The sequence below is a fragment of the Cadophora gregata genome (genome assembly GCF_030347475.1).
Source record: "Cadophora gregata isolate MNR1 chromosome Unknown scaffold_2, whole genome shotgun sequence".
Taxonomy (NCBI): Eukaryota; Fungi; Ascomycota; class Leotiomycetes; order Helotiales; family Ploettnerulaceae; genus Cadophora; species Cadophora gregata.
The window spans coordinates 119,654-132,885 of NW_026695925.1; the positions used below are offsets into that span (position 1 = coordinate 119,654).

The window sequence follows — 13,232 nt, forward strand, 5'->3', positions numbered from 1 at the left end:
GCTAGATAGATGGATGGACGAAGCTGTCATCAGAGCGAGCGAGCGAGCGAGCGAGCGAAGAAATGAAATGAAATGGAATCTTTTCGAATCCAGTTGAAACCAAATGCCTGAGAAATATCTAATCCACAAATCTTAGTCTCCTCATTGTTTCTTTCCTTCCTCCTTGTCTAGGTACAAGCGAAAAAAGCTAGCTCTGGATGATAAGGTAATCCATTACATGACCGTGTTGTGTTGTGCTGTGTTGTGTTGTGTTTGCCCATGATTGATTACCCCGGTCACCTACCTAGGTAGGTAGGTAGGTAGTGTGTCGGAATTTGGGGATGGGGATGGGGATGGGGATGGGGATGGGGATGGGGATGGGATGTGATGGGGATGGGGATGGGATGGGATGGTGGTGGGGGAAGGAGATTTATTTGGCTGTGTTAGGTCGGTTGGTTGGTATGAAGGTATGAAGGTATGAAGGTATGAAGGTATAAAGGTGTGAATGTGTTAACACGGGTTAGGAGATGAGATAGGATAAGATATGATATGATAGGAATCTCTGAGATTTAGAATTGGAAAAAAATAAAAAAAATAAATAGAATCGGGAGGGGGAGGAAGGGAGTTTGGTGGTGGTGGCTGGTTAGAGGGAGAATGATAGTAGTGGGATGGTGGGATGGTGTGAGGGATTCACTGTGTTGAGGGAGGGTGGTGGGTGAGTTGAAGGTTTTTTGGTAGGGGCGAAGTGGCGAAGGGTTGTTTGTCTGTCTCGCTTAAGTTGGGTTAGGTTAGGCAGGTAAACAGAAACAGACTGGCATGGTTTTGGTTTTGGTTTTGGTTTCGGGAGATGACAAAGAGATGTTGTGTAGTTTGGGCGTATGGCATTTCGGCTCGGACTGGGGAAAAAAAGGGGGGGCACTTTTATGAATTGACGCGCATAATGATGATTGTATATTGTGCGCATGTAAGGAGATCCTCCTCCCAGGATTGTCTGCCTGAGTACTTAAAACTATATGCTCACTCACCCTCTTACTCTCCACCTTTGCCTCAATTCAACACCCTCTCAAAACCCACTCATAAAAACATTCCGAGCCACACCCAACTCTCCTCCCATCACCATACACCTTTTCCTCCCCTCCCCTCCCGTTCTCCAAATCCTTCCACCTTTTCCTCCCCCTCTAACACATCCTCAAATCCGCCTTCGTACAAAACCCAAAATACCCCGTCCTAAAACTCCCCAGATTCGTCTTCACGCTCCTCAACCCCCCACCGCCTCCTCCATTCCCCAGCATAACATCCACGCTCCTCGCTCCACCACCGGGCGCAAGATCACCCGGCTGCGCAACAATACCTTGGAACAGTGTATATGCACCGAGGGTCCTGTAGGAAGTGAGAGTGAATTTCACTTGTGTGTATTTCGGGGCTACCGAGAGGGGTTGGATCGCGCCGTAGAAGAATGTGCCGGTTAGGGTTGTAGTTGGGGTGGAGAGGGTGGTGAGGAGCTGTGAGGGAGATGAGGTATTAGCAGCTGTGAAGTTTTGGAGTAAGGATGGAAAAGGGAGGGTGAGAAAGACCGAGGGAGGGGGGAGGGGGGAAGACGTACCGCGGCTCGGACGATGAATCTCGGTCTTCTGGGATTCGAATTATCTGAAAATGTCAAAGATGGAACAACGAAGATGTTGAGGTTGATAGCTTCTGTGTATGCGTCTTTTTTGTTGACGTCTTGGATGGTGATGCTTTTTACCGAGGGGCTGTTCAATGTATCGTTGAATGAGTAGAGTGCGATGTCGCCGAATGGGTCAGAGACTACGCCGTTGACGATGTTGTCTTGGATAACTATAGACAGCTGGTATGAGTATCATCTTCCTTCCTCATCGACAACGATGTCTGGTTTGTGTTGTATGAGGAGGGTAGTAGGAAAGAATGGAGTAACGTACCAGGCCCCTGACTAACCAACGGATACCCCGTATTCCCACCCCCCGTGGTCCCATAATAATAGATCGCTTTTCCAGGAACCTGTCCCCTCTCATACGTACTTATATTCCCCGAATACACCACCTGTCCACCAGGCGACAAATCCAAATGACTCTCCATCAAAATCCACTTCCTGGGCACAATCGGGTCCGACAACGCGACTCCTCTTGGAACCGTATCCATCATCTTCTCGAAGACGGAGAAACACGTGTCTTGGAAGGCTTGAGGCGATGACATGGCCCGGATGGTGGCGTTGTTGTCGTGGGTGAAGATGCGGAGGTCGGAGCGGAAGGTGGTGTTTTTGGTGGTTACGAGGGGGCCGCCGCGTTTGCCGCTGGAGGTTAGGTATTCTTGGACGTTTTTGTTTTCGAATACAAAGGGGGTGGTGTCGAATGTGTCGGCGCCGTCCATTCTGGGGTGGGGGTGTTAGTTGGTGGTGGGATCCTGGTGGGGGAAGGGGAACGTACTCTGGGTCGGTGCCAGTGACTTCGTCGTCGAGGACTTGGAGGTGTTAGTAACATTGCTACTACCGTGAAGGTGTTGATGGGCGTTACCGATTTCAGGGTGGTTTCTTCTGTGAACAGCACCAATTGTATGTCCACATGCACTGAATACTGATCAGTCACTGACAACTAGCTGGCGAAAAGGCAACAAACATGGATTGGATCATCTCTTTAGTACTGAATCCAGCCTTTGCAAAAGTCGCATTCGACTTATCAAATGAATCTTCTGCTTTGGGAACGCCAGTTGGCCCTGCTTTCGTAGCATCTATGCGTCCAGCTCGAAGCTTAATCATGCGCTGAGATGGATCACAGGAGAGAAGACTGACTGCCATTCCCTTTCATGATTGTCAGCCAACTCTGATAACCGTAGATTGATACTTACAATAGCAATAAAGTCTGCAGTAGAGACTTCGAGCAGGGAGAATAGGTTGAACTACATTGGTTAGCTCGACGTCTCAGCGCGCCCGCAAGCGAGTGAACATACACCCATGATCGTCTCATTGATGAAAGACTGGCGTGGCGAATGTAATGTCGAGAATACAAGCCCTAGATTCTCATCACGGTCTGCTTCAAAGCTGATAGAAGCATCAAGTCCGCTGTACATCCCGGATCAGTATACATGTGAGTGGTGTAGATGGCTTGGGGCTTTGCTTACCCAGTTCCAGCAGCTACATCCGCAGTGATAAAGTCATGGAACACGGTCCTCACCCATTGCGCCGCAGTCTGCGCACCACTTATATCGGCAGGTGGTCCATTGAGCGTCAGGTTACATGGCGTGACGGGAAAGATGATAGTTCCTGGCGTGAGGAGCATTCGCTCAATGGCGAGGACTTTATCGGCGAGTGACAGCCCATTGACATCGAGTGCTTGGGCAGCCAGGCCAGTGACCTGGACCAAGAGTGTGAGGAATGTACGGCCAAGCATTTTGATGGTGGTGGTGATGATCTCGATGGCGAAGTGTGGATGGTGAAGGGGGATCGAGGGATTTATATGTCAGAGCCTGGAGGCGAAACTCCTAGTACTGAAATGTCATCAGCCTGTATACATTTTCCGTGGTAAGCCAAGGTCCCAAAAAAGGAGCATGTGCTTATAAAAAGTGAATGCAGAATTTGAACGCAAAGGACGTGCAAGTGTACGCAGGATGTTGAGTTACACCCGAGAAGGGTCGGAAAGTGGATTTCCCACTCTTTTGGATATGCCTCCTCATTCTGTTTTCCAAAACAGGTAACCGAGCTATAGAGAAGAAAGCAAATATCTCGACGGTGGAAAAATCCGTAAAAAGCGCTGTCAAGTATCTTAGGACGCGTCTCGTATCCAGCTGGAATGAGTACATAGATCTGTGGGGCTTGAGGCTAGAACAAGCATTGGCCCGCCTTTGATATCTGAGCTGACTACCACTTGATGGTTCTAAGTCCAGAACCAGCTTTGAAAACTAATCCGAGATCCCCGACTGGTCAGACTGCTTGCCAGCTTGCAGCATTTAGCTGACTGAGATCCCTTGTAGCTGTTGTGCCGTGACCGCTCTGGCGGATTTGGTCTCACTTGCAGCTGACAACTGGACCCCTTGGTCTGTTTATGCTGATATACGAGCTCAACGGATACACTGTATCTCCACCCTCAGTCTTGAGATGACTTCCTGTTGTAATTGACATGTGAATGGATTTTAACAGATTCCAGATATCAAGGGTCGAGCCAAGACACGACATGCTCTGACTTCCCCATAGCCCAAAACTTTGGCTTGATCCTGGAGTATCTAGGATGTAAGTCCTACCAGCTTTTCAAAAAACACTCAAATGAATAATTCCACAAAGAGCAGAAGAAAACGCCACACGATTCCGGCATGCTTGTTTTGGCCATACGAGCAAACAAAGCCTGATGATAGTGGTACCAAGTAGAACTTGGGATGCAGCTATGTGGCGAACATAAGCTTATTCTTGCTTCTTCGATTACAACTCCCTGCCGAGTAAGCATCGTGGGCTGGACCTCCTCTCATACATCAGGTGAGTATTATTGGCCATTTCGCTGGAAACATGACGAGGCTCTTGATCCAGGCAGCTACACCCAGTCAGCTTTGACTCTCAACCAGATCGTGAAGCTGTACTTAGAAAGACAGTCGACAGTTCACTTAAAGAGTAAATACTAACATCCCAAAACGTTGGAAATCGGGGTCATCTAATCTCCTCAGCCATCCTCGAGCAATTGCCAAGGCAGCATCCGGATGAGCCCCGGTGGCAGCTAGCCCCGGCTCTTGCAGGACATGGCGCTTCGAGTCAGTTCATCCCATGCAGAAAACAAGGAGCGGGCCGCGTCCAAGAAAACAGTACGACTGCACGTGGAATCCTTCAAGAACATCGGCCAGTAACAGCCTTCAGAGTTTTGACGCGCGGGTCGTATGTTTTTGTTGAGCAGAAAATTGTAGAGCCCCATTTGAGATATGCAGCGACGTCCACTTCGGACGAGGCACAGCAACGCGTTACCAAGAACAAGCATTGAGCTCGTGTTGGTCTGAACGGGCGGCTGGATTTGATGACTGTCAATGTCAGCCCTAGGAAAATTGACGGCCGACGACAGGGGCTGGAAATACTGGTTATGATTGGACGAGCCCAGGTGACTTTGAAAACCAGAATGCTGGATTTCTGTATCACCTTCTACTTTCATCCCGTACCCAGACATTCCATTACGGCAAGCCAGACGCTCTCTTGAGTAACAAGAGTTGAGGCCCAGTAATCAGCTTTCCTTCTTCGACCCCGCGTGCTGAGCGGTGGGACAGAAAAAGCAAAACCAATCAGCACGCAACAACTTCTCGATGTTCGTCCCGAATCTATGTTATTTGGGATATACGAGCGATGCAGGAACGTTGTGTTACGACCATGGTGGATCGTGCCTGAAAACGTGGGGGGTAAGCGGTGGGATTTGGATCTAGTGTTGCACAAACTATCGCAACTTTCCTAGACTGTGCCTCAGCACAGGTCTCCAACAACTTGGCAACTGTCTTGTACAAGCAGTGTTGAACGTTTGACTGGAGTTAAAGACGACAAGCAGCTGAGTGGCTGCTTGGTGTTGCCCTGAATGGACTTCGTACCAGGAAAACTATCAAGTGGAGTCCCTCGCCTTATTCATGCATGACGATTGATGGGAATTGGTTTCTGAATCGGGAAAGTGAATATGTAAAGTAATGACTGTGCAAAATAAAGAAATTCTCCTCTCTATGCTACTGTACATGGCATGATGCGGGATTTTTGAGCTTCAATTGACGCCTTTTGAATGGTGGCAAACACCAATATACATACAACCACATCACTTGAAGATTCACCAACATCAGGACTCCCTATATCGAGGTATGAGGGTCTACTGCTTTCATGGTAATTTCGCTTCGAACAAAAACATTCATCAAAATTCCAGAACTCGCAGATAATTCACAAATGCTTAGTCCAAAAAAATATTACAAGATGCAGCAAAACAGATTCCAGAAAATTATGCTTACCTAGAAAATGACCGAGCATGTCCAAGAAAGCATGATGAGCACACCAAATTCCCTCAAATCCAAAATCTAAAAGTTCTAAAACAAATGGCAACACGAAATCGATGTTACCTCAAAATTTTGGCAGCATTCACGTTACTTATCAACCTTCCAAGAAAACATTCCCACTCTTTCCGACCACGCGATGATCAAATTCTCACATCTCGTTACCAGATCAGCCAGCATAAACCCACTGAGTTGAAAACAACAGGCACATCAGCTATATTAAAATTGCTTCGCCTCCAGACAATATGGCGGTAACATTGTGTCATATTAGGCACATGGTTCTTGTGTATGACTGGCTGATATAGCCTGAGTACACTGGAAAGTGCCGCGCCGCTGTAGATCGCTTCGCTTATGTCCCCGCAAAATGTACAGTTGTCAGAATTTGTGGAGCCGAGTATGGTGTTGGTGTTTGCGGCTGATGAGAGTGTGAGGGTTGTACTATGGGTATTTGGTGATGACAAGTTGGATGTGGCGAATTTAATGGGATGATGATGGGACGGATTGCCAAGTGCGGATGGGATGCGGGGTAGACTATAGTGCTGGGAATATTGATATTAGCTTTGGTATCTTATAAAGAAGTTCGGAACACGCTCCCGACTGAGCCCTGATTTGGGTTTGATTAAGGACGCGAGGCGCGGAATCTTCGATGCATGGAAGACTTTGAAAGGTGTTTCGAATTTCGGCATATATGCATTCCTTGGCAATAAAAGTGGGGATAGTAAGCGAGTCAACAAACATTGATTAATTTTCACAGTACACGAAGGCCGAAACTCAGACCGAAACGATGGAAATTTCTACGAGAAGACCATACTTAGAATCTGAATATCAGACGCTCTCAATTCGGCTGCTGGGGTCGATGTCCAATCAATGCATATATTCATAGAGGGAAGACGACGCACCAGGATTATCACCGTGTGCGGATTGAGTAGATGAAAGCCGTTTTTGCTGTGGAACGATACAGCAGCAGAAGTGGACATTCTCAAATACCACGGCAGGAGCAGTAGTGAGGCGCAAGCTGTGATGAAGTGTTGTTCGCTGACTTTGTTCGAGTGCAGAACTGGTGATTTGAGGTATGAATGCAGGCATACAGGTGTCGATGGGAGCGGTAATATCAATAGATGAGAGACCTGATGTGATTACGCCGATAGAGAATAACTGAAAGTGCTTATCAGGTAAAATAAGGCGAGTTTTATTTAATAGACATGAGAAAAATACATAGGTAAAGTGTCTCGACTGTTTTTGTGGACAAGGCCACCGGTTTCCAGGGAGTCTCGTCCATTTTTATGTCCTGCACAAATCTCGTCAGTCGTTGATAAAGAAGGATAAGCTGTGTAGCATTTAAGACTGATGATATTAATTAGAAGGACTTGATGGACCAGAAAGATAGAGAGTTGGAGCAGGTTGTCAGAGTTCAAGTGCTCCTTGATATTTTTCTGGTTGTCAAGTTCACCTCCGCTATGATCCCGTCAGCCATCCTGAACTTGCCACATCAGTTTACATTATTCAGTCTCCTGGAACTTGATCATGGCTTGTAAAAAGTGTCCGGTGGTCTCCTATGGAATTGCCTTCTGTCCTCGTCGTCTCCAATGCGTGAAGAATAATACGTATCCAAAATCCAGCTCGGAACAATCATCCACCCAACATCTTGTTGCGTACACCCATCAATAGGCTCCAAGCCTTCTTCATCATGCCATTCCATCGCCTCTACGTCTTCGGGATATGGCTCCCAATACGCATCCACAAAGTTGACTTCGCCGGTATCGTATTGATCTTGGATGAAGAAGCGATACCTATTCGGAGGTATATCGTATGGAAGATTGGTGTAACTTGATAATGGGTGTGTAGCGTTTGGACTCTCGAGGGAATAGTTCTCTTTTGTCCAGTTCTTGAGTATGGTTCTGAGGTCTGGAACGGTAGCTCCGTCCAAGGTAGACGGGTCAGAGATGAATGTTCATTCAAGTGCTGCGTCTGCCTTTTTCTTCATCTCTATCTCTTGATCTGTAATATGTGGATGAATGAAATAATCGCGGGACTCGCTGGTAATGAGCTGTTTGAAATGGTCCCAGTTTTGGTTCCAGTAAGGTGTGTGTCTTGTTCGGTAAACTACCCAGCCCCATTTGTTGTGATTGATGTCCTGGAGTTCGGTGAGGATAAGCTCTTCGGGTGGGAGTTCGGGTGGGAGCTTGAAACAAAAGGGAATACGATAGGGTGGATTTGGTGAGAAGGTACAGCGTTGTTCATGATGAGCGACTGGTAAATGGCGACATATCTTGATCTTGGGGTGGGCTGCGGCGCAAGGGTTGCCAGTCTGTAGAAGGACGTGTCTCCAGAGACCTATACGCCTGAAGGTTTGAATCATTTGTGAACTTCAAATTAGAGGAAGTTAGTGACATCGGCGTCGTCACCAAAGCCAACTTTATGGATGGAGATTTAGGATTGTCATTTGGTCACTGAGAAGTTTGATTGAAGTTGGTTTTGTTGATTGACTTCGTTGGCTTCTGTAAGCTAGGGCAAATTTAGCTATTCTTGTCTCTTCGCTGCTAATAGGCAGAAGTGACTGACTACAAGACAAAAAACGGCGGTCGGTTGTGCTACAATAGCTTTTTAGGCCATTGGCAGACAATTAAACAAGTCACTCCAGACATAGAAGAGTAGGATAGGCACATGGGAACATCCAAACATGACATACAAAGCATTCACCAGATCACAATTTCTGGCGGCCGCAAATAAAAACAATACCAGGAATCCGACATATCGCTCAGACCTCGTAGAAATCAGCCGAAACCATGTGAGGCGCAATTTTTCATCCAGCCAACATCCTCCTCAATGCATCCATCAATAGGCTCATGGATATCATCCAATTCGATCGATCGAGGGTCCGTCGGGTTTCAGTACGCCCGTACAAAATTGACATACGCGTCGTACGACTTAGGGACTTCTATAACAGTTTCCATTGACGCATCGTCCACGCAGATGAAGAATGCATGTCGTGAGATGAACTGCAGGTTGTCAAAGTTGTAGTCTTTAGTGGCACGTGGCTGTTCGAATTTGAAAGACTTGCGAGTCCATGTCTTGAACATATTGCGAAGTTGAGGGACCGATGCCCCTTCGAGGGTTACTCTGTCTTCGATGAATGTCCACTCCAGTGACTCATTGAGAGCAGGGACATCAGACCGAGCGTTGTAATTTCGAGATCGATTAATTATTTTTTGTTTGAACTAAGCCCAATAAGTGTCACTGCCATAGCCCGTACGATAGATGACCCAGCCCCATTTGTCTTGTTTCTGGTCTTGCAGAAATTTGTTGACGTTGAAATGAGGACTTGGTAGCGTTGCGCTTAGGCTCCGAGATGAAGACAGTGCGCGGTGTAAGCGTTTGGAGATGGTCAGAATGACAGCTGATTGGAATTGAACATTCCTGTTCGACTGGCAGAAGATGTTGTTGCAATGGATTAGTCTCAGAGGGCCCGCGCGGATGATAGCTTGCATTGGACTGGGTAGTGGTTGCCTTACTTCTTGTGATCAATAAACACAACGGGCGAAAGTATGCCAAGATATTTGAGGTAAATCAAGAGAGGAGAGTTGGTTGGCTCGGGCTGGATAAATAGAATTTCATACAAGGCTCTTCACGTGACATGTTGGTCGGATTCAACAATCTGACTAGGTAGGTAGGTAGTACTGTCCTCTTATAGGCGCGGATGATAGACATCTTGTTTCATCCCTTTTTTTCTGAAAAATCTGCGCCCCTTGTAGTATAATTATTAGCGGTATATGCCTTTTCGAGCTTCCTAGAGCGCTGCGACTCACCTTCTCAACATTCTCTACGATACGGCTTGGTACAATCCTATCCACGTCACGAAGCATACATCAAGCCCTAGTGTGGTGAGAGGCTATTCATTGCCTCTCTTTCTTTTTCGAGATTATCACAGCTTCGACTCTTTCCGTGTCAAAAAACATAGTGTCGGTCTGACCAAGCTCAAGTCCAGTTGACTTCGTTTGTTGACTTTGGGAAAACCTAAATCTGTCGCTTCCAGGGCCGGCAAATACCCGACACTACATCACAAGCATTCTAGTCTCTCGATCTTCCCCAGCCGGAAAAACGTCCAGCCATCCCCGATGACAAGGCTCAACCTCTAAGAAGCCTTCCCAAGGCAAGACGAGGCCCTCCACCATAGCCGCCAGGAACCCAAACCCAAACCTGATGCCCCTTGAGCAACGCAAGAATAGCTATGGCTCACCATTGATATCGCTCTCCCAAAGCTACAAAGCAATCCCTCTCCTCGACCGCGGCCGTGGCCGTAGATAAAAGGACCTCGTCAATATGGATCCGTTCGAAGTGCGCATTCGGTTTACGCAGCAGCTGGCGAGCTTGAATGCCAGTGTTACAGGTGCGAGCAAGACTGCGCAATATGCGTTGAAGTATAGGGATTTGGACGAAGATCTGCATTCGTGTATCCTGGAGCAGTTGGAGAGGGTAAGTTCTTGTACTTGTTCGGCGGGTGTATATCTTCTGGGTGCCTCCCACCCCGGCCTCGCTGCGCTCGAGATGTATGTTGGGGCTTTTGAAGCTCCAAAAGGATAGGGGAAACAAAAATATACTTGCTGAGCGGCAGGGAGACAACCAGATGCTAACGCCTCCCAGGCAGGAAACTCCATGAACAACCGTGCAAACATCATGTACTTCATCGAACACCTCTGCGATATGGCCGCCCGCGAAAACCACTACGACTACATCCGCATGATGCAGCGCGACATCCTCCGCATGGTTGACGCCGTCGCCCCCGAAGACGGCTCCGGCGCTGCCAATGTCAAAGTCGTTCGCAAAGTCCTGCAAGCTCTCCAGACTAAATCCTTCCTCCTCGCACAAACCGTCTCGGAGATTGAAGAGCTCCTCAAAGAGCGCGACACGTTGCCTGATAATATCGGCTTGTCTTCTCCGCTTGATCCGTCCACACCACTGCCACCGAGCTCAACTTCAAAGGGGAGGATTGGCGGTGCGCCGCAGAGACTGGATAAGAAGCAGATTGAGACGAGGATTGAAGAGGATCGAGAGAGGCATAAGAGGCTGAGGGAGAATATCTGGGCGATTCCGAAAGTGTTACAGGGGAATTCGTTTAATGGTGGGGTGGCGGGAGGTGCGGGTCCGGACGAATTCGATAAGCTGTGGGAGGAGACGAGTGATCTTGGAGAAGATGATTTGGTATTGTATAGGGAGGAAGGGGAGGAGAGAAATAAGGCTGGTACGGAGTGGACGGAGGAGTTTGCGAAGATGCATCCGACTGAGTAGGGAACTCTGCTCGAGTTCATGGCGTGGTATTATCGAGATGGGCTTTATGGACTGGGCTGATCTCAAGGGCGTTCAATGGAAGCATGATATGGTCGGTATTTGCATTGGGTGGCGTTGGATGGCGATTGACATCTTAGGGCGCTAATAGGAAAAGCGGAACCGGCATTTTTTTGTGACCATCCAGATAGGAGCTAAATGGACGAAAATCTACTTGAGCAAGGCCCCAATCATCAAGTGAATCATCAACCAGGCTATCGGTGAATTATATCGCTTATTCACTTCGCAGCAAAGCCGCAGGTCTGTGTCCTGAATAATTCTAACCCAGGAAGGCTATAAAAGGTTCTCCTCGCGCTATTGAATTTACTTTCTTCTGGCAATAAAGGAGACAGAATATCGATAAACGTGCTAGTAGGTGTGCTTGTTGGGGCAACCCCCCCTCTCATCTGCCCTAGTCATTACTCACTAGATCTTGTTATCTTTCGATTGGGGCTTCTTGCACTGCTGCTCGGTGTTGTATGGTGCGAGAGCTGCTGACTTTGTCTGTTATTCAAATACAAACGGCTGATCATGACAGCAAGTTGAGAAGAGGCAAGTGGTTACTAAATGACAACAAAGCTTCTAGAGGAAAGGATTTCCATTTTCCGGACTTTTTGAGTGGTCCTATCTGAGGCATGATGCATTGAAACTATTGGGAAGTAAAGGTTCCAGCTTGAGAGATATGCTGATTATCCGCTGTTTTCATGTGTGAAGCAATTTATTTCCTTCTCCCAAACTTGACAGCCTGGCTTTGATTCTTCTAGTTTTAGAAACTGTGTTGGCTAGGTGTTCTTAGCCCTGGGACTAAGGATTCCTTTTATATGTATGCTTCACACACAACAAAAAAGCACTTAGGCATCACCTGGCTTAGCAATCTTTTCCCTCGAAAATGAATCCTCAAGTAAATCAGAGGCCTGGGGACATGTTCATGCATGAAAGAGGATGGAAAGACTTGAGTATATAAACTCCTCGTCCTGGTATGATTTGTTCTTCAGAGAAAACAAATTCCGGAGCATGGATCGTTAATCTCGAGAGTCACGTCTTGCATTACCGGGTTTAAGTTGTAATCAAACTTGGTGAGTTGCTTTCAGGTTCAGAAGTGGTTGAGATAGGTATACCTCTCCTGTAATCGATTTACTGGGCTCGTTAGGTTTGGTGTACTTTTGGCGACGGTCGATGACGTTACCAATAGGGGATTATGTTGAAAGGTGGCGCATGGAAAATGACAATGAGAATACTATCGACGAAATTTTAAGAGACAAACTGTCCAGTCCTGCGACACTCTAGAATTCAAATTCACTCCTCAGTCATCTCAACGTTTGATTCTGACAGTTGGAAATATTCGTTTCTCAAACTTTCGATGGTGGATCGGGCTGTCTCCTACCAACTACTTTCTTCTCCGACGTTATCATTCGGAATGGCTGTCCTTTTACTTGGGGTCCACTGAACGGCGTAAGGATACCTTTATAAACTCCAAAATTAGTTCGAAACTTGGAACGAGCTTCGCTTCACTGCCTGAGTGAAGTAGCTGCACCAGATCATCGAAAAGAGTCTGTAGTCTGCTTGGCATAGAGATATTGACGTATATATTTGGACCCACGCTCTCTCTTGTTTCTCAGCAGACTGAACCTGCAGTATTCAGAGTTTACGAGGCACTTTGGAGGATCTTGGAGTTGTCAGATTTGAGGCAGAGGTTATTTGATAACAAGTCCTTGAATAGTATATGGAGTAGGGTAGGTGACTCATTGAGTGAGGGATTGTCTATAGAACTGAGCCTAGTAGTTGGGATGTAAGTGATGGACTACCACGGTGGTGCTAGATGTAGGATGATAGCAAAGCGAAGAACGACAGAAATTCTGGATTAGTTGTATCAAGGACCAAGCGAGGCACAACACTGGGAGTAGACAACGTGAAGGTAATCTGCTCTA

General features: G+C 47.2%; 2 protein-coding genes across 3 annotated transcripts; one reads left to right on the forward strand and one right to left on the reverse strand.

The window, feature by feature from the left end:
- Positions 1 to 713: 713 nt before the first annotated feature.
- Positions 714 to 6,777, reverse strand: ONS95_007402 (uncharacterized protein). 2 transcript variants are annotated; one of them, XM_058500908.1, is made up of 10 exons: positions 5,941 to 6,777; positions 3,112 to 4,511; positions 2,941 to 3,052; positions 2,839 to 2,889; positions 2,610 to 2,791; positions 2,508 to 2,560; positions 2,421 to 2,454; positions 1,917 to 2,365; positions 1,583 to 1,815; positions 714 to 1,481 (listed from the first exon to the last, which is right to left on the reverse strand). In XM_058500908.1, exons 2-10 carry the CDS (start codon positions 3,378 to 3,380, stop codon positions 1,158 to 1,160), a joined length of 1,707 nt encoding a protein of 568 aa, XP_058362224.1. In that variant the 5' UTR covers positions 3,381 to 4,511; positions 5,941 to 6,777; the 3' UTR covers positions 714 to 1,157. The 2 variants fall into 2 exon arrangements, with proteins under 2 accessions (XP_058362224.1, XP_058362223.1); XM_058500907.1 differs by lacking the exon at positions 5,941 to 6,777 and having other exon boundaries at positions 2,610 to 3,052; positions 3,112 to 3,477.
- A 3,525-nt stretch (positions 6,778 to 10,302) lies between these two features.
- Positions 10,303 to 11,268, forward strand: ONS95_007403 (uncharacterized protein; the record flags this gene model as incomplete). Its single annotated transcript, XM_058500909.1, has 2 exons — positions 10,303 to 10,455; positions 10,624 to 11,268. The coding sequence occupies 2 exons, from the start codon at positions 10,303 to 10,305 to the stop codon at positions 11,266 to 11,268; spliced, it is 798 nt and encodes a 265-aa protein (XP_058362225.1).
- Between the last annotated feature and the right edge of the window lie 1,964 nt (positions 11,269 to 13,232).